The sequence below is a fragment of the Perissodus microlepis genome, chromosome 2 (assembly GCF_051167445.1).
Source record: "Perissodus microlepis isolate ML-2025 ecotype Zambia chromosome 2, ASM5116744v1, whole genome shotgun sequence".
Lineage (NCBI taxonomy): Eukaryota > Metazoa > Chordata > Actinopteri > Cichliformes > Cichlidae > Perissodus > Perissodus microlepis.
The window spans coordinates 7,949,816-7,971,571 of NC_140462.1; the positions used below are offsets into that span (position 1 = coordinate 7,949,816).

The 21,756-nt window shown below is 42.9% G+C and overlaps 1 protein-coding gene across 5 annotated transcripts in view; it reads right to left on the reverse strand.

The window, feature by feature from the left end:
- Nucleotides 1–20,546, reverse strand: part of LOC146392192 (glutamate receptor 3-like) — a 92,083-nt gene extending 71,537 nt beyond the window's left edge. For 3 of the 5 annotated variants that reach the window (XR_014801610.1, XM_084943196.1, XM_084943211.1), the window contains exons 1-2: nucleotides 20,258–20,546; nucleotides 19,649–19,807 (exon numbers count right to left, since the gene is read on the reverse strand). Coding sequence is in view for 4 of the 5 variants with exons in the window: in XM_084943196.1 (XP_084799322.1) it covers nucleotides 19,649–19,807; nucleotides 20,258–20,336 (238 nt within the window). In the remaining variant the exon portion in view is untranslated. The remainder of the gene's footprint in view (nucleotides 1–19,648; nucleotides 19,808–20,257) is intronic. The other 2 variants (XM_084943188.1, XM_084943179.1) reach the window with 1 other exon arrangement.
- Between the last annotated feature and the right edge of the window lie 1,210 nt (nucleotides 20,547–21,756).

Consider the following 21,756-nt stretch of genomic DNA (forward strand, 5'->3'; position numbering starts at 1 on the left):
CTCGTTCAGAGGGATATGTGGTGTCCTGTAGGCACGCACGGCTAATTCATAAAAAAGAAAAAAGGAAAAAAAACAACCTTTTTTTCTCTTCTGTGGCCCACAAGCCAGGGTCTTGCACTGCCTTGGGACGGTGTGCGGTGCGGAGGGTTGCAGCTAAGGGTAAATGTCATTGGTGATTGTATCGTTTTAGCTGTTTTCCATTTTTCCACATTCTCACTTTCTCTCTTTGGCTCCGTTCTTTTTTCTCTCAGCCAGTTGTCCTCCATTTCCTGCCTGTGTCTGGGTCTCCTTCTGCCTCTGGTCCCCCCACTCGCACCCCCCACTGTCGCCTGCCTACATCAGGACCAGTCAGTCCTGCTCTGAAAAAGGGATGCTGTCACAGGGAGATAGCTTGTAAGTGCCCTGGGGAATTGCATCGAGTCTTGTCATATAGAGATGTGAAGTGCCTCAAACCGTTAACACAAATGGTAGAGCCGGATTCAAGAACTACTCAACTGCAGTGGTGCTGCGAAACGTTAAAAGGAAGCTGTTACTAGTCCTGCTGAATCAACGTCTCCAATCTATTTAGACTTCACATGATCTGCTGGGCTAAATGACACCAGTGCACACACTGAAAAAAAAAAGTATGCGGTATAAACACTCACACGCTTCAATACATCTGTAGTGGGTATTCGAACAGGGCTATATTTTTTACATTACTGATATGTGACTCGTAATGATGTCAAACAATCATGCTGCTGTTTAACAAGGCTCTGTACTGTGTGGTCGAGAGCTGAGTCCTGTGAAAACATAAGCTAAAGAAAATGGCAATACGACTACAGGAAAACAGTAAAAAAAACCCCAACATGATAATAACACAGAAAACACCAGAGAATACAGAATCAATCAGTTTACCTCAGTGATACTGTGCCTTTATAACTTCGGTAAAAGTACCGACGGAGTTTCTGGCTGCTGAGAAGTGATTCTATGCATAAAGGTATGATCCTTTTGCACAAAACTGTGGTAGTAATTTGCACATTTTTTAAATGTATATGCAATTTGCAGGGGAGGGGAAAAAAAGGACTTCGAGGCGTTATAAAAGATAGACTTAATGTCAGCATGCTTGCTAATTCTCAAGGATATGCTGACTGTAAAGAGGAATGCTGGGAATCCCCTCTGCTAAATATACCTCCTCTGCTGTGTAGGCTGAAAAAAAAAAAAATACAAGCGCAAGGAAGCAGCTATACATGTGTCCTGAAGCATGTATGTGAGTGTTAGTCTGGTGGAGTGCATGATGGATGATACAGGGATAAAGATCCCAGCCTACGGATACTTTTTCACCCTTACCCTTGAGCCCACCCACCTAGAGATCTGTCTTGAAGACAAGCAAACACACACACACATATACATGAAAATCAGTATGGAAAGTATTTTCCTTCACCTTGGTAAAAGACATAATAAATAATGTAAATATACATATTTATAGTATAATAAATATATATAACAAACTTGAACAAATAACTCCAAAACCACCAATGAACAGTTTCTCTCATGTGGTGCAACAGAGGGCTTTTGAAAAGCACACTAGCTGTTTCATATTGTAAGCATGTGTTACATCATGGTGCTCTTTATTATGTCTGAATAAATGAGTATAAGGTCCCAGCACTGGAATCTCTGGGTACAATTCTAGTTTGTATGTTTTGTTCGTTTTTCGTGACATTTGGTTTATTGCTAGTAATGATTTTTGGTGTCTACCACCTCTGAACATGCTAGTCGGTATAACTGGGAAAAATACCTGTCACTAAAAGAACTTCAGAGACCCTCAATTTTAAATGCATTTAGACACTGAGGGTTTTCGGGAGGAGCCGTGCTGCTCTCTGAGAGGAAGCTAGTACCATGCTCTCCTGAGTTTTAAATGCACTTTAGAACAGCACACAACAACATTACATATGAGCGGGCGTAGGGAGGTTTGAGGTCTTCACTCACCCCGGTTCTGTTAGCCGTCAGGGCTGGGGGGCTGGGAGGAGGTGCTGGCCGTCAGACTGGGGTCTGGGATGCGGGGCCTCCCTGCTACTGCAGATAAGGAGGTGGTCCGCTTGCCTCCACCCCAGAGAGAAGGGTTACATCTCCTGGGTCTAGGTGCGGCTTGCCCCTCTGGGGGTCGGGGTACCTGGACCTGGGATATAGAGTATGTTTGGGGAGTGCGACTGTCTGTGCAGTGTCCATTTGTGTCTGTCTACACGTTGGGTGAGTGCCGAGTATTTGGTTGTGCATATGGGGGTGGGAATGCACGTCTGTGTCCGCGTGTGCCTGTTTGTCTGTGTCTATATGTCAGGTTGGGTCTTAGACTCAACCTCTCTGGGTACATCTCAGGCCCTCTAAAGTACGGAGGCCTATCTCCGCTCACCACACTCCCTGCCGGTGGCTGATGCCCTTAGACGTTGGTGTGTTGGTGGTCCTTGTCATCTGGGGCTGGGCGCTCATGCATGTACCGGCTCACTCCTGGTGGCCGATTGGCGGGGCCGGGCGCCTGTGGCCCGGCTGGGCTCCTTCCGGGGGGTGGGATGCCCTCAGGCCTCTGGCCTCTGGGCCTGAAGCTCGGTCCTCTCTGGCACAGCTGGCTGCCGGCGGAGCCCGCGGGCACGCCACTGCAACCCCCTCTGGCCTCTGCTCCGTAGCTGCGGGGTGACCTCTCGTTTGGGGCTCTACTCAGCTCTTCCCAGGAGGGTGGCACGGTTCCCCCCCCCTTTGGTGGTCCTCCTCGGGTCCTTGTACTCTGGGGCCTCTGGATATCTGGGGCCTGGATCTCCTCCATACCTGCTTCATACCCTGGTGGACGGGGCTATGGCTCCCCACACTCCCTAGCAGATCGTTACATGGAGAAACCTTTGGAATACAAGCATGCTGATCCACACAGGTATGCACACAGGTGTACACACGGGTGTAGACGCGGACTACACCTTTCTTGGCTGCTGCCTCAAAGCACATTGTGCGCTGTCTATCTTGCGTGCTGCACAATATCGTTTATTATTTAGTATCTACTGTTATCTACTGCTAGCTAGTTTATTGTGATGGTGCTGTTTTTATTATGTTGCTCTTTGTTGTTTGCTTTCTCTTCTGTTTTTTTTCTCCATACAGGTGATCCAGGCGTTTTGTTTGTTTGTTTGTTTTTTCCTTTCTTCCCCCCCTTCTCACCGTCTCTTCTCCCCTTTGGTTTTCTTTCTCTCCCTCTCTTTCTTTCATTCTTTCTCCCTGTCCTATCCCCCAGTCACGTCTGTCCCGTTTGTATCAACCGAAAATAAAATAAATACATAATTATAATAAAGGTCAATCAAATGGACCAATATGGCAAGGCCATGATGATCCACTTGGTAAAATAAATCCGCTTGGCATCTTTCTTGGCCTTAAGACAACAATTCTGATGGCTAAAGATCCAAACGGGACACAAAAAAAAAAAAAAAAAAAAAAAAAAGAACTTCAGAGATTGTCAATAGAAAATTGTACTTAGTAGTCAGTATAATCTTTTAATAATATAAGTTTGCATATGGTAGTGATATGATGTGCGATCCTTAGTAGTCTGCAAAGGCTTTGTGTGCATTCCAGAGTGCTCTGGCATTCCCACCCACATCCTGGGAGCCTGGGAGAGGTCGTACCTTGTCTTATTGTTTTATGGTAGGATAAACGTAGCTATGTCAAGTTTTAGTCTAAGTGCTTAGATGAACTGTTGGACTTCCAGACCAGCAGGTTTAGGGAAGTCGGTTATGGGGTCACACACTGACTCCATACCTACATCCACACACACACACACACACACACACACACACACACACACACACACACACACACACATACATACAAACATCCACATTCCAATATAAGGAACAAACACCCACTGATGTATAAAATAAAGACCAGGGCAGTCTCAGAGCTGCGAGTCCCTGAGCCCTCACTCTCGTACGAGAGCTCTGGTGGCTGCCCTTGCTAGCAAGTGAACCTGCGTGTTTCTCCTCTCTGATTCTCAGCTGAAGAAGTGTTTTAGAATACATCTCATGACAGAGATGTTTATCGTACTGCTCTCAGTTAACAAAATGGTCTCAACGTAACTGATCTCACAGTGCCATTTATGCTACAGGCTGCCATTATTGTTTTGAAAACTGTTTTGAACACTGTCATCACCATATCTCACGGCTTCATCTGAACGAATGTTGTTCGGCCAAAGATGCATTATGATAAATTAATTTAAGAGTGATAGGGAGTACTACTGACAATAACTTTAGTCCTGTCTCCCTGAGCTTTCTTTCTTCTTTTCTTGCCACACGACGGCAGACGGCAGCTCCTCTCTGAGCCTGGTTCCACTAGAGGTTCCTTCCTGTTAAAATTGTTTTTTTCCTTCCCACCATGACAAAGTGCTTGTGCTTTGTAAATTGAATTAAAATGAACTGAGATTGAGCTCACATTACAATAAAATGCTGTTCTCAAGCAATCATATTAAACTGTCCAACTGATGCTCCTTGTCGCATTCTTGTGTTGTGTCTCCTGTATAATTATACACAGCGTTTAAGCCACTGTCACAAACTGACTGTCAAACCTAATCTGAATCTGTGTGTTCATGCACTGTTCTGTAAACGGCATTTAAAGATTCATATATCACACTTTCGTCACGTAAAGCTGCACCGAAGTGCGTCGTAAGGCAAATTACTGACAGGAAATGGCTGTGTGAGTTTTATTGTATCTATAAAGTGTACACCACTGTAAACTGTAAAAACCCTGTGGATTTCCTATTTGTATGACACATTAATAACAGTCACACACAAAAAGGCAACTGTCCAGTAACCTTAATGTTCAAATAAGCATTTATATCTATCAAAGTGAGGTCTGACTGGCTGCCTGCAATCTTGGTTGTGCAACTTCTTAGCAAAGAACATTCATATTGTATTACAGCATTCTCACAGAAGGATGATATCTGACCTAAAAAACAGTAGGTCCGAACAAGACACAGCCAGCTGTTCGGTGTTGTTATCGAAGGCACAGGATTAAAATGTTAGGAAATGTATCTCAGTTCATTTACATGACTGTTTCAAATATTGGCTAATTTATCTAATTAAATAAAAGTAATTAGTTAAATACGAAAGTGATGGCTTTGATTTCAAGCATTTTTAAATAGGAAAACTAATACTAAAAAATAATAATGTACTAGTACTAATATTAAAAAATAGGACTCTGTGACGACTATATGAAACAAGATTATGTTAATATGGTGTTACTGCAACACCCATGCTAAAAAAAAAAATCACTCATACATTTAAAATATGAATGATTAATTCTTATTTACTCAAAGTGGTGCTTATCATTTGGGCACAGATAAAGCAGGTATCGGGTTTTCTCCCTGTCAAATAATGTTTTAAAAAGAACTGAGCCAACGTCATTTCTAAGTCGAGCTCAGGTCCCGTTTATGGTCTGCATCCGAAGCCTTTGTGCCATCGTTAATAACGCCTGACACATTAAAGCTTCAACTGCTGCGACTCAGAATGAAACAGTGAGCTGTGAAACTGACCAGGGGACCGGAGTCACTCAGGTTAAATCCGGAGTCCACGCACGTAGCATCACTAAGGTTCATTAACTATTGCTATATTTCCTCGTTTTTCTCTGCAGCCTTTCACCCATCAGCTCCCTCTCCTCTCCACCTGCCATCTTGGTGATATAGCCTGTACTTGTGAGCATGGCCGGTGAACAAACCTCAAGGGACTCAATGACTCTCAACTCCATCTCCTTCTGACAGATATTTTCTGGTCCTACCATCATGCTTTTCTTTGAACACAGAACAACAAACTGGCCTGAGAAGCACCGTGCGGGTCAAACAGACATACACTGCGTACACAGAGGACCTGGCGTGCGCATGCGGTGATGTCTTTATTATTGTGGCAATGCCATCTGCTCATTGTGATGCAGAGTATGGGAGCAGGAGGTTGCATGAGAGTGCTGTTCTTATGTTTAATGCACTGGACATTTCTAAAGTTCAGATAACATTATAGTAGCGAAGCTGGAAGATTGGACAATTTGCCGAGCATCTCTGGGAAAATCAGTTTGATAGCACTCAAGCGATACATGCAGAAATCTCACTTTGCCTGGCCCTGTCCACTGCATGTCATTTCCTTGACACATGCAATTAAGGACTATCTGTGGAAGCAGATAACAGAACTAAACCCTTGGCCCTCGCTTCACCTTGACAGCCATGCTCTGAGATACTGGCCCATTACATTGAACAAATAACAATCCCCTCTCTGTCAGGCTTGTGTAGTCTACCATTTGCTGCAATGCAGAGGCAAGAGGAGTGCTACAGGACTTGTCTTATCCTTTCAAAGATGATCGTTCCTTTCACCTTCAGAAGGATGTCACTGCTGTACAGAGCAAGGACAGCTGCTAAACGCTGACCCTTTTGAGGCTGCCGGTGTGCATTTTTAAGGAGGATTCAGCCAAGTGTGAAACATGTAAGGCTTATGATATTCTGTAATTGGATTTCCCAGAAAGCTGGTGACAAAGTCCCTCACATACCACTAATCCTCCCAATCAGCACTGCGGGACTAAAGCATGCCCTTCCTCGCAAATGAATATGGAGGAAGAGAATGGTGGATGATCGTAGAAGAAGACGGGTGTGGACCGCACTACAGGGATGGAGAGCCGCCAAAGGTGTGCCAGCACTTGACTTTCAACAAGAACGCTGGGGTTTGATTTACATGTGGGACCCTTTTAGAAACTTAAGTAGCTACACGGTGAAAAAGACTAGAATTTGCTTAATTTTGACACTACTGGTTGTAATAAGCTTCTCACACAATCGACCTATAGGGTCATTCTTTGTGGGAGAGCAGTCTCTGATAAAATGGGCAGATTGGCTCTGCTGAATTGCAGGAAACAGCTCACCTAAGGACTGCCTTTAAGAAAAGAAGACATAAGAAAAAACCTCTTAGCTCCATCAAAGAGATTAAAGGAATGGGATAAGAAGATGCCTCTAAATTATTCGACTTGACTACAGTAGAGCTGGGCTTGCCTGAGTAAAGATTTGTGGTGATATTTCAGGTATAGAGTGCTGCACCCAACTGACTTGTTTTCTATTCACCACAGCGGGAAAAATACCTGGCAGCTGCAAACCTCTCCTGTTCCTGCTATCATTTGGATGGATTGTTAAAAAAAACAAAAGAAAAAAAAGAGTAAACTTCGTGGATATCTGGCAGGCACACATAGTTTTCCATCAGTATCAAAATGCTCCCTTTCCCCCCTCTGACCTCACGTATACCTCAGTTCCATCTGTGCCTCACAAACCAGTGTGTGTTTGTCATTTTCTCTTTTCCTCATCTGCAAGACGGAACAGCAAGAAGTCTTGAAAGTCTCATGCTGCTGTTAGAGTGAACACTGTCTGATTTTAATGTTTCTGACTGGTTGTTTCCGTCCTTTAGGGGGATTTCAGATGCCTGTTTTTCGTGTACAGTCAGAGTTATATGCACCTGCAAAGCCAAGAGTGTGCCGCCTAGGGAAACTGAGACGGGATGACTATCTGCCAATCTCACGAGGTCTGCTTACCGTGCGTGTAAACTAAGCCTTTGCCCCTGGTGACACTAATCAAATTTCATATTGCAATCCATATCCTATGACGGCGGAACAATCCAAGTCGAGCCATGAAGGATTTCCATTGTGAAGCTTGATTACAGAGTACAGAGAATTTTAAAACAGCACCTCTCTGAGCCCATTCTCCCCGAGCCTTTTGTCTTTCAGTGAAGAATAATAGAATAAGTCAATGAGGACAGGAGATGGGACCAGTTGTTTAACCTTGAAGGCATCACTTAAAGACTTCCCTCTCCTTTTCAGCCTTGGTGCCGGCATAGTTAAGTATGTAGAGTCCAACACCACTTTTCATCTTATTAGTGCCCTTCCTGAGATGGTGCTCCGTCCCTGAATGATAATGCTAGGGGGAAGTAGGGGAGAGGCTGAAATGGAAAACGGAGAGCTATGTAAGGGAATAAGTTGTAATCCCCTTATATTCTGGGGCCTCGGCATGCACACTTTTCTAAAAACCAATTTCCCCACAAATACATATAAAGATTTTTGGTAAGTGGCTTCACTTGCGATCCACTTCGTATAGCGAGCAAGAAGGTTCTCTTTTCTCATTTGATGAAAAGACCTCCTATTTTTTATTCTCAGTGGACTCGTCATTGTCTGGATGTGCTGGGCACACATACCAATTAAAAGACTTAATAGCAGTCTGATATATTGCCTGATATAGTCGCCATGCTACAATGTAATCAAGTCATAATAAGCCGCAGGTATTAAAATATCTCTTTTTATCCCGACAAAGACACTCTGTAATAGATTCATTTTATGAGGCTAAGAGACTGGAGAAAGCAAAATACTATCCGCTATATTTTTTGAGACATAGATAAATGGATAAGGCTTATATAGGGCTGTGTACAAACCCCGTAAACAGGCCAACTTCCAGAAAATAAATAAACACTCAATGGTTTGCTAATCTCTTAAATCTTATATTTAACTGAAAATACCACAAATGAGTTATTTTGAGTTCTGAATATAGTTATACAGCAGTTCTTTCCACATTATACACACTACACGTCTTCTTATATCTCTACTATCCCCTTATTCCAATGATTGTTGGAACATGGTGGATAGTAGATTGTTTTCCAGTTTGTGTTGTTCTTATATGTATCTTGTCCATGTCCTGGATATGTCAATATCAATTGCCGTCCTGTTTTGTTAATAAAATTATAATAATTATAATAATAATAGAGGGATGTTGCAGAAATGGTAAATATATAAACATCCAGTGGTTTGCTAATCACCTAAACCCTATATTTAATTGAAAATACCACAAAGTGAGAATTTCTTCTTTCCAGCTGTCCAGACATGTCACCCAATGACAAGATCTGAGGCTTCATGAAACAAATAGCATAACAAATCAGATCTTGTGCAGTTAAGTGGTTGAAATCATATATCAAGCAAGATAAAACTACAGCAGTCGATTGATGGCGTTGTGATGCAACGCAATTATAAACACGTGCCTGCATAGAGGTTTTAGTTGTTTCGGTGCTCAAACCGGTGGACCAATAAACCATCTGCTGTGAGAGTGCTCAGGATGGCACGAGCCACAGTTTGTGCTGGCTTTTACTCACACGGAGATCTTAGGATGGTTCAGTAATGCTCCGAATGAACAGTCTGAAGCTGGTGAATGAACTCCCTGCATAGATGTAAAAAAAGGAAAAATCTGCAGTGCCAAACAACACTCTGTGTCAGACCTAAAGCTCTAACTCTGCCTAACAGTGATGTTCCTCAGCATTAAGTTTGGGTCAGTTTGAAGCAGAAATGACGCTTGCTCTCAATGCATGTTTGGATTCCATCATCATCATGAAATCAAATGGAAGCAGTTCAAGAAAGATAATCAGAGGACAGTGTGAAACTAGCAGGAATGCTGAAAGCGCTGCAGTGCTGCCTGAGGAGATTACCTTGAAGGGATACAAGTCAAATTCAAGTCAGGCTTTTTTCTCAGATCACTTTTCGGTCATAAAAAGCCAAAAAGCTGGTTGCACCTTTTTACTGAGATGCTGAGAACCCATTTACTTTTTTACAATAGCAGCTTTGCAAACAAAGGACAGCCGTGATAGCTGTTTTTGCATATCGCTCATCTCTCTTTTCTCTTTCGGGAGTTTTGTTGGCACTTGATTGACTGGCCCAGTGGACCAACTTTTAGTAATGCAGCTGAGCTCCAAGATATCAGCATTCACAAAATTACTCTAGGTATAACTAATGTCACAGGTGGCTTGAAACTACAACTAAAAACTCTTTATCATTCTTTTAAATACACAATGATTGATATCACAATTTTCTGACCTAAATTTCATAATAACATTTTATTAAATTCAGAATTTGAGTCCCCATTGCAGGATTTGGTTAACCCCTTGTGCAACAAGAGGCTTCATTAATCCTAAATATTTCATTCAGTTACATGGTGTCCTAGGGCTAAAAAGCTTTACTCAGAGACAAACCGCAGAAATTGGGAGTGAAATGTTCACTGACTTTTCACAAACTTTGGCCACATGAGAGCAATTTCCAAACTTAAGCTTCTTTATGCATAAAAGACCCAAAGTCTATCCCCTTACAGCTTAGTGATGGTGCATGTACAGTAGCAGCACTAGCAGCACTACAATGGGCAGAAGGAAAATAGAATGAACAAAGTCCTGAGAAGAAAGCAAAAGCGAGCCTGATGAGAAATGCGCGCCCTTGACACACTGGAGAAATACATGTTATTCAGTCTTACTCTCCATTTCCAGCAGAAATAGAAAGGTGCTATTCGGCATCCACCCTTTAAACGTATTGTACATTCCTTTACACAAAGTTAATTTCAAAAGTCCTACTTTTGGCTCCTCTTCAATGGCAGTTCTGCTAGAAAGCGGGTGCGGCTCATCCGCAGAGATGTATAAAATCTCACATATCACCTGACAGCATATTCCAAACACTCAACTCCAGCGTACAAGTGGGAGCTTCTGTGTCAGCGATTGAGAATCCAGTTCACACCACTTGCATGTGCACAACCCAGCGTGCGCTAACACCGTTGCTGGTCACTTCATCTTTCCATCTACTGTGCCTCTCTCGTCCACTGTTCCCTTCTTTTACAAACATGGCTAACCCACTGAACTCGTTCATGTCCTTTTTCATCACATTCTAACACTGTCAGGGCTGCAAAGGGCACCGGCTTCTGTGAGAAGCTTTCCATTCAGGCCTCTGGAATAGATTCACTCCAAACGGCCTTTTCATTCTGCAGCTGCGATGGATTAGCTCTGTCATGGGTCCAGATGAAGTTTGCTTCCCTGATCTGCAGGCCACACTGCGCCACATAAAGCCACACTACCGAGATTTTTTATTTTTTTTTAATGGAGGGAGGGGGTGGGGTTGAAAAATAACAATTAAGGAATGGCACTGACGGCTACCGAATAGTTGATGGTAGAATGATAGAACACTTCGATATTTCACAGCACAGTTATGCATGGACACACTAACATGGACAGCCGTCTGGGAGCTACCGCCCACAGGTTTTACGTATCCATGTGTGAAATGGCAAGAGCCACACAACAGCACTCTCCGAATTAACTGTTGGAGAGAGAAAGAGAGGAGGGTCATGGTTGAAAGAGCACATCATGTTCACTTAATTCTCACTCATGGGGATAATGAGCTCTAAGGATGGGAGAATACCAGTAGGAAATATGTAAAGCACAACCATACCGCCATGCTGCTTTTAAACATTTTTGCCTGATGCGCGTCTTCCCAACACAAGATGGAGAAAATGATGGACAGCCACCTTCATCAGCACCAATCTCTGCTTTATAGTTACCCAGGACAGATTCAAAGAATCTTACCCACGCTTGTTTTGTTATTCATTCTTCACCTCACAGCGCTTGTGTAGATTTAAACACTCTGAATAAATTGGTGCTTTTTTTGTAATGGTGGCAGCATTCGCTCCAACTAAAGCGATCACAGCCACGCAGATTTTGCTCCTCATCTCCTGCCAGAAGATCTTCTTGTTTGATTGTCATTAGCACTTCCATCACACCAGCTGACCCTCCCTCCCTCTCTCTCTGACACTGCTAGGGGTTTTGTTCTGCAACTGTTGCCGTAATTGGCTGTAAATCTGCAAAGGTGTTGGTCTGCATTATGTCTTTGACTGTGTAAGATGTGTTTAATATTAACCACATTCACGGCACAGCGAGTGTTACTCGCATTTTTTCTCTTTTTTTCTACCACTGCAAGGAATATGCTAATAATTTTATTTCCTCCTCCTCCTCCTCCTCTCCTTCAGCCTGTATGAGTGCTCATCCACTAGTTTCACAAGGTTATGATGCTTCAGTGGCCCAGCGACTGTGAACTGTCACAAGCAATCAGTTATGATGGAGCCCTTGTTTCTGCACAGACATGCCGCTTTGGCAGGGCTCTGCTAGCGACTGCCTCTTTTGAAACAGGCCAGAAACGTGCGGATCAATCTGCTCAGTCGGCAGACGGAGAGCTGGAAGCCCCATCGCACTGTGATCCAATATTTACTCATTGGGAGAGTACATCGTGACACTCCCTGTTGGTGTTTTGAATTCAACACAACAGTGACGTCCTCCTTGTTTTAGATTGTCTTTAGCACACACACAAATAAAACTGAGTGCAACACACATGCAGAGGAACGTCAAAACAATAAACAGCAGATGGTTTAATCCAAGTGGTTTGGTATGTTTAGACAGCACCAACGGTGTCAATGAACGAGGTTCTTGAGGTTCTTGAAAGATCATAAAAGCATTTTAGTCAAACGCTGTCTGACCTTGGTTAGGACAATGCAGTCCGCAGCTCCTTCTGAAGAAGACCAGAGATTTCTCTTTCTTTCCCTTAAGACTCGGTGAAGCCAAACCAATGCAGAAACTTCCAATGAAGCACGATGCGGATGTGCTATTCCAGCTCAAGCAGGGGGATTACTGATCCAGTGATTACGGGTATTGTCAGGGAGTCTAGTGAATAGCCAATAGCTAGCTGAGTGTGACTGCAATAGCTGCAAGAACATAACTGTAATGGGCTTTGTGGAAGAGATTAAATATATATTAAGACATGGAGATAGAAATGAGAAAGACAGAGAGGGAGAATAAAAGTTTAAAAAAAAAAAGAAAAATGCTGACTACAATGTTACAGATCTTTACAAGTGACAAGGTTTGAAAATGCGCCTCCATTTCTTTTCTTTAATCTACTCCTCCCTTGGATTTTCACATCTGCTCCATGCAGGTAAATGACATTTTGAAATGAAATATAATCTCTGCCACAAACAACATTGCCCACTCTCCTCGAGAAGTTTTGCTCACTGAGCTAACAAAATGGAAAACAGCTGTCACACGGAGCTAGACTGCTGGCACACACATCCCCGATGCACCTGAGATAAGCCGTTTGTAAAAAAAAAAAAAAAAAAAGAAAAGAAAGAGAAAAAACAACAGCAACAACAAAAAAACTGTAGCTTTCTCCCTGTTGGTTTTGACTTAAAATGCACAGCATTTAGACACCATTCCTCGTCGGAAACAGTGTTTCCTTCACAGCAGCGAATTTGTTTAATGGACCACTAAGATTTTGCGTGTCTCCTCCTGTGTGGTTCCTGCAGTGTTTATTGCCATCTTTTATGTGGTCAGCCAGCTCCTCTTGTTCATCAGAGGGCAGCGTTGATATCATCTTCAATAAAGGAACGCAGACTTGGCCTGTCGTTGTCGACTTATAGTTCAGAAACTACACCATTATTTGAGTTGTGGTGAACTGATGTGTGAAGCAGAGATGGACCTGTCTTGCTGGTTTTTTCAAAGCCCACAATCACTGACTCACTCACAATATAAAAGCATCAGTTATCACATTAAAACAATGGAAATTCTAATCATTCTGTTTGGCTATCTTAGCAAATGCCATCTGCTGACAATGATATCTTCAGTGTGCCATGACATTTCATCTATAACCATTTCCCCCTTATCACTTACAATTTATGATATTTACCCAAGAAAACTGAGCAGATACATAAAGGAAATCAATAGACAATTCAAAGACACCAACACTTGCCAGATGGTCTGAGTACTTTGAAAAAAAAAAAAAACCCCATAAAGACTGATGACTGTCAGAAGCTGGTGAAATCTTTAAAAGCAGCAACACAAATGTTTGATGCAATCATGGGATATGCTGATTTCAAAATCAAAAAACTCTTTCCTTACACTGACTTATAGTTTTTGTACTTCACAGCTGCTGAAAGTGGCCAAATGCCCGGCGTTTGTGAAAGATAAATGGAGATTTGAAGCCACCGCGGTGGCAAGGGAGGAAATCTGTTGTTTTAACAAACAACATCTGCCAGCAACATTGATTCCAAGACAAATAACACCCCGACAGCAGCACTTCTCCTCAGGTTGGGTTTAAGAAGATCTTTTGAAATTCTGATTAAAAATTCATTGTGTTGAAACTGCCTTGGAGTGTGTTCTGTGTTCTGTGTTTTTGTATTTTGAATCTCATTACTTTTTCAGCTATGCGCCCGATTTAATAAAATACAGCGAAGGGCAACTAATGACCAGCAAATTAGGTCAAAATAATGTTCCCTTCGGAGATTTGGCCTTTGGAATTTTTCCAGCTCTTTTTTATTATGTTGGCTTTACCAGGAAGCTTCATATGACTGTGGCAAACAGTAGCAGTGGCTGAAATCATGCCAGGAGTATTTCAAGAAAATGGCAAGAAATTCAGGATAACTCATTAGAATTGTATCAGCAATAACATTAAGCATGAGATGCAGTGTGCTGCTAAACTAGCAGTTATTTCTGTAGCACTTGTGTTAACAATTACTTATGATTCCAAAGTAGCTCCTAAAAGACAATAATGATAATAACACATTAAAAAATGTTACAAATTGTGACCTAATTGGACACAGTCGCCATCAACAAGGATTGGTCAGCCAGCTCCTCTTGTTCATCAGAGGGCAGCGTTGATATCATCTTCAATAAAGGAGCGCAGGATTGGTAAGTAATTTAAGCCCCATATGGGATTCAAAGTGGCATCAAGACAACAAATTTCAGGTTTCTCTATCACTTCATCTTAGTTACCGAATGTATTTTGCTAATCGAGTTGACGAGAGCTTGTTATGTTAATGGTGATATGAGTGGTGTTTTTCTGTTTTCATCCACTCACTTGACCCCTGTTCACAATCGAAACGAGATCGCGAGCTCGTAGCTAAATTATGCGAGTGCCCCAGTGCACTGCTGACTCAAGATGCAGCACAGAACTGAACTGAACACTGCAGCCATCAATGTTCCAGTTGTCCAGTTGTTTGAGTCAGTCTCACACAAATAGCTGACATAACTATCAGATCAGAGCATCCATAACTTGTCGTCTATCTTTAAACTCTGTTTTTTTTGTTGTTTAAATTTACATTTTAAGTGTGTTATTTGAAAACAGGGCTGTCAGTCACCCTCTTCTGCTGACATCCTGCTCCCCTCCCAGAGGCTTTGCAGCTCTCCAAGCATGTAACCTCATCCGTGGCCATTTCTGTAGCACTCATTTGACTTAGGCCCATATCAAGCCATCCAAACAGGCCTCTGAGACAGCCCCGGCCTGCTGGCCTCAAATTCACATCACTGTAGCGTGGCTTATGTTAGCCTCAGAGGATTTTGCACAGTCACTGTGCTTATGAAATACATGTTTTAGCTTAATTTGGGGGATTATTTTTATTTTTGCAAAAGGTCGTAGTCTGCATATATGATAAAACTATGTATTTTCTCAAATTCTCTTATTTTTGCACTAAAATCATGGAGCAAGCCCACCATATTTTTACCCTGACCTTTATTTTTGATGAATGATGAAGTGTGTCAAGAGGCATTCGGCACAAAACACTGAAATTTACCCAGAAACAAATATTAAGGTCCAGACCAGACTTGTAGTGTTTAAGGGTGTTTGCACGTCTCTCTACATATATGCATACACAAACGTGTATAAGCACATGGCTCGTACATCCACAAACAAACCCCCATCTGTGCTTTCAACACAGCTGGACTATGATGGCATGTCCTGGTACAACCTCCCCCCTCCATAGCCTAAAGAGCTCTCCCTCTCTCTGCCTTGGTTATACACTCACACACACACACAAACACACTTAACAACCTTAAAAACATCCTTACTTATATTCTTTTTTCCTCTTGCTTTTTCTCACTGCAGTCTTTTGTCTCTATCCCCCCCCCCCCCCCCAGCTTCCCTCTCCCTCTTTCAGCTGCCATGTTTCCCTCGTCACACCTTTCAAACTGAGTTACAGCCTGCGAGAACAAGAACCGTGGCACCTCTACAATCACCTGAGGAGCTTCTTTCGGCCATACCCTGTCTCTCTCAGACCAAGCACTGCAAAAAAACACGTCTCCCTGTCGCTTTGTTTACCGTCCATTCACACCACCAACACCACCTCCACAACAAACCCCCAAAAGCTAAAGTATATGCAAAGATTTAGTAAGGGCTTTTCAGTGTGTGCTCCGCAACATATGTCATTTGCCACATGTGCTCAGTCACAGAGCAGGCCGCTGGTGTAAAGAGACCTTTGGTGTTTCTCAGCAACATGTGCAGATGTAGTGGGCGTAAAGCTCAGTAAAGATGATTTTTCGAAGGAAGTGTCTAGACAAATATTAGGCATTGCTTTCTGGAGTACTCATGATGGTGCTCATCAGTGATGCTGATATTCCCACCTTGGTGTAAATACAAGCATCTGCTGGAGTTTTTCCTCGCGGCCATTAAATTAAATGTGCCTTAATAGGCTTCTCACACGTTCCGATGCTTACAGTATTCCCACGTACGATCGCCAGAGATCGTCTTGCATTACATCCAATCTAACACCGAGTCAGAGTATAACACATACACAATGTGCAACATGCAGAGCTGTGTTGAAGATATTTGTTAGATATTTATAGCAAACGTGCTTTTCCTGAAATCTCAAACTATCCCTTTCCTCTCGCCTTCTTTCTCTTTATAGTGACACCGTGCACCTTGCAGGTACTCTCTTGTCCTTCTTCCTATTCTTGTAACTAGAAAAAAAGACAAATGCAGTCAAAATGTCCAGTTTTACCAGTGTTTTTTTCCACACTCTCGGAGTGAAACGGTTTTATCTGTGGCTGACAATGGCGGGAGAAGGTGGGTGAACGGTGGCGCCAGAAAAGCATCTGCTACAAGGTTTAAGGAGCTGCAGGATTCAATAAAAGAAGGGTAGGACCATGTAAAAAAGGCTGGCAGAGGGGACACACACCATTAGCTTAATGACAGAATGAGGAATGAGGAATAGCGAGATGAGATTCAAAAGCCAACCAGTGCAAAATTTGCCTTTAACAGGAATCAAGGCGAGTAATCTAATAAGTAGCGTGGCAAGGAGAGACAGAGAGGGCTTGATGTTTTTTTCCCCCTCCGCCTCAGGTAAAGGAAGAAGAAGAAGGGTAAACAGCAGAGAAAAGGATAGTGGTGCCATTAAGTTGGCTAGCCGTGACCATCAGGAGCATTAATGCTGTCTGCTGTGCTTTCTTCAAACTGGTACCCTTTGCTTTGAACTACTCCTGCCTTTTTTGTGGGTATTCCTGACTCCTAGCTTCCATGGCTATTATGGATCCCTCCACTGGTAATTACACATTTCGCAATTTCTGATGTCACTTCAAAGCAACAACAGTCTTGCCACAAAAGCACACACCGAGTCGCTGAAGTACAAAGCAAAGCCTCGAGGATTACTGAAGCCACGCATTGTTTTTTTTTTTCTTTTCTGATGGCCACTAATTCAATTAACAGCACATGCTAACGGCTTAAAACCAGTTTGAAAGAAATGGTTCCGAAACAAGACCAGGCCTTCGTGGATTTCTGTGCTTGGTTTCTGAAAGGCTCAGCAGCTAAACTGAAGTTTAATTTGAATTTGTGCACGCCTTCTAGTTGCTCTCCCAGTATTGCATTATGTGTTAAAGGATGCGCAGCAAATGAGGGGGCGTGATCTTTATGATGAGTCAGAGTGGAGAGCTTTGGCACTGGCTGTCCCAGACCAAAGAGGGAACGCTCACTAAAGCAATATCAAATGTGAAACTGCAGAGAAAAACAAAAAGAAGCCAGATCTCATCTTAATCAAAGCACTGGAGCTTGTTTCAAAACACTCCCTGAACCCTACTTTTGTAAAACCGCGTCTGTTCATAGAGTAGATGTGTGCTGCTGCTGACAAAGGTCTGAGTCATTCACATGGGGCTATTGATGACAAAGGAGAATCTGAATGTCCACTAAATAATTGTGACAGCTTGCAGAACAAACAGCAGTGCTGACAAAAGTAAAACCCAGAGCACAAGAGCTCCACAATCACTAGAGGCAAAATCTCTTAGGCCTGGAAGTCAGCAGATAAGTGATATTTAATAACCGTCATCTCTATTTTGTTCAGTACATCGGTAGAGACAATCGGAGGTGCTTGTGGACTGTTGTGAGCTCAGCATGAGCTGTCTGCGGTTTGCGAGCTCAGCTTGACAAGAGACTCAGGGCACTCGCTCGACAAAGGCATCAGATCGTGCATTGATTTTGCAATTAAGCAGACTTTTTGTGTGTTAAGCATGCAACTTATTTTTTTTTTTTAATATGATGTAGCAGGTAAGCACTCTGCCAGAGAACGAGTTATCAAACATGCATTTTAAAGCACCACACTGTGACATTGATGATTGCCCATCTTTTTCTTTGCGTCATGAAAGGTTTAGACTTTTCTCATCTGAAGTTTAAGGCAGTGTTGAGACAGTGCTCTTGATGGAGACGCAGAGACACGGCAGCAGGAAATGGGGTCACGTCTCCCACAGGATCCCCTTCCTTTTGCTAAAACTCTGTCTGCCCCCAAATTTAATTAGATTCTGATATCAAGCCTTCCACTCCTATGCTTCCCTTCCTCTTCAACACGCGTGAAATTGCATGGCACTATCTATTATTTATTCACTCTCATTTGCTTATTGTTTCTTATGGATGCCTTTGTTAAGGCACTTGCAGTTCTGCTGCCTGTGATAGGATGCTCTGCTTCATCTCCCTCACTGCTCAGACCCACCTCCTCTGCAGGTCTGAGCCCAACTCATTTGCTGGCGTTGGTTGGGGAGCTATGGATTTTTTTCCCCTTTCACCCAATGACAGCACGGTGAGGTGCTATGAGGGCTGAGTGCTAATGAGCTGACTCTGCAATGCTGGGGGAGATGCACTGTAACACAGGGGGGAGTCAGAGGACGGAGCAGGCGGAGGCGCTCTGGCACGGGGAGAGTCAGAGGGGCCATTATGAGCGTGCCACAGAGGGGTTACAGGGACACAACCTCACCATCCAGACAGAGCTGTGTGCCCACAAAGTCAGCCATTCAGCCTAAACTGAACTCCTCCTCTGAAATGACATAACAAAATGGCTCTCCGGAGCCTGTTTCTTCCAGTTTTGTTCGTGTTGAATCTGTGTTTCTGCTTATTTCAAGAAACTGCAGCTAAAAGGATTACAAAAACAGGTTATTTACTACATCAGCAACTAAGCAAAGTTACACCAGTTGCACAGGGGAAGTCTGATAACCAAATAATAAGACAAAACATTTGTGTGATGAAATTAAAGGCATTCACACTACTTGCTATAACAAAGACGCTGAAAATCTATAAACTCCATGAAATTGGACTAGGAGATGTGAACTCCTCCAGGGCTGAGCCCCTGGTTTGTGCAACTGGCAGCATGTTTACTGCATGTTGCCAAGGGAACTTCTTTTACAATGTGGGATTCATACCAGCTCATGTAAAACTCATGCAGGAGCGCCATAAATGTGCTAACACTGCGTGCTCCCTAACTGTAGCCGATGTCGTTAAAAATGTTAAAGACACATTTAAATGTTGGAGAAATTTCTAAATTTCAGGATATATTGAAAGAAAAAAATATGATTTTATTAGAACAAAGATTTGTGCGAGAAAACGTCCTAATTTTTTCCCCGCTGTGACTTTAAGAATCACAGTGAAGTGAGAAGAACTTCTTGTTTCCTCCTGCAGATGCTGTAACGTGTATAAGCTCGTGAATAATCGCGGTCACTTTTCGAGCACAGAAACACATTAAAAAAAGAAAAAGAAAAAAAAGCAGACTTACAGGCATGGGTAACTGAGAAGCTGTTGGACGACTCGAGGTTGTCGACATTGTAGTTGAGGTGGAAAGGCTTTTCCGTGGTGTTCTGGTTGGTGTTGTAGAGTTGGACAGCGAACCTGAACGCGCTGTGCTCCTGCACCGTGGAACGCATGAACAGTCCCCCTGGAAGAGATGAAAACCCGAGATCAGACAAAGCACTCACACACGACCGCCAGCTCTGATCGGCATTTTAAGGAGTGAGGGAGAACTCCGTGTAGTGATTTAAAACACGCCGCTGTTATTTAAAAGAATACGATTTTTTTATGTTTATTTTTTTTTAACCCGCGCGCTTCTCTGTAACTCTTCGGACAACGCAGATGAACCGCCAGTGTCACGTATATCTTATGTTTAATAAAAACCCTAACGATGACAGTGACACAGTCAGTGGTGGCTTTAATGTATTTTTTAAATTCAGTGGATTTCAGCCTGCAACATATGAGAAATCAAGTTGGTCTCTTATCATTGCGCAGAGCTCCGCGCGCCGTGTCCTCTTTAAAACGCAATCTTGCAGTTCAAATGTCCGTTAAAAACAAAAATCACAAATCTGCAGCCGTGTAACAGCAAAACACTTACCGATATTGATCTGATTGGGAAATCCAGCGAATGAGCGGTCAAAGAGCCACAGTAGAAAGAAAACCACGCGCTGTGCCATTTTCTCCGACCTGTCTGTTCAACTCCTTAAAAGGCTCTGCCTAAGAAAATTCATATGTTCTGGATTGAAAGCCGGGCGCAAAAGAAAATCCAGCGGATAGATGATGGTCGCTCACAGTGCACCAATTCATTCATTGAGGTGCTGCCCAGCTGCAGAGCATTTTTTTTTGCAACTAAAGAAAGAGAGGGGGAACCGAGTGAGCAAGAATGAGAGAGAGGGAGGAGGGGTGGGGGTGGTGGGGGAAAGAAGGAGCTGATCTGGACTCCGATTGGATCCGCCAATGTTGGTCAAACTTGATCTGATGTTAAATAAAAAAATACCTCAGCCCGTCAGATTAGCAAGCGACGGCAAGTTATAAGAGCAGCACTTGCGATATTAGCCTACTGTGGGATGAATCAATTAAAGGAGAAAAAATAAAATAATAATAAAAAGAAAAACACTGCAATCTCAGGTGGCCGATGATTCCGTACAGCCCGGCCGCTTCCAGCTGTGGTAGTTGCTGCATTTCAAGGCTCGATGAAGACGCTGGATTTGCACCATATGATTCAACCTGCGGGTTTTTTCTGTTTCCACGTTTGTGGCATATCTAAAAAGTTTGTGTGCAAGAAATGCCGCTATCACTGTATCGATCCACTGTCGAGAAAACAACACTTTGAAGGCTATGTGTGATAAATACATGTAGGACACCCAGAGCGCCCTGGGTACGCAGAGCCAACAGAACTGTCCGTGGTCCTGAAAACGTCTAAAAAACAAGTCTAAAAGAAAGCAAAAAACATCCTTACTCCAGTGTTTCTATTGACCTCACCTGAAAATATAAACATGCAAAATACATATTCGGCTTTCTTTGACGACTTGCTGATAATCCAATATCAGACAGCCATCAACAAACTCGTGTTATTTACTTTAAGTCGTACTCCTCTATTGAAACATCTATCACCCCTGTGATTCTGCTCAAGAGAGAACAATTAAGGGATTACTGGCCCATTTATCACCCTCACCAAAGCGCCTTGAAAATTGAGTTTTTAATTGCATTCCAAATGACTGGGGCTTCCGCTATTGATATTGCAATGTACTGAGTTCCTTTTAACACAGGGCAGACTTTGCATTCTGTGTTTAACTTTCTACCATTATTTTTATTTTGCATTAAAAGGCAGCATCACGATGTAACCTGATTTCTTGCAGTCATATTTCTTATTGGCATCTATAACAGCCAGCAGTGAGATCAAGTATGGGGCAGCTGGTCAAGCATCATTAGCAAATAAATAATATGGAACTAGGAACATGCATGTGAAGGTGTGTGTTAGTCACCCGCGTCAACCCAGCAATGATGCTGTATGACCTCGTCATCAGAGAGTGACACTTCCTTTTCACCAGGGGTCAGATGACATCTGTCGTCCCCCCCTCACCCCACCCCCCCACC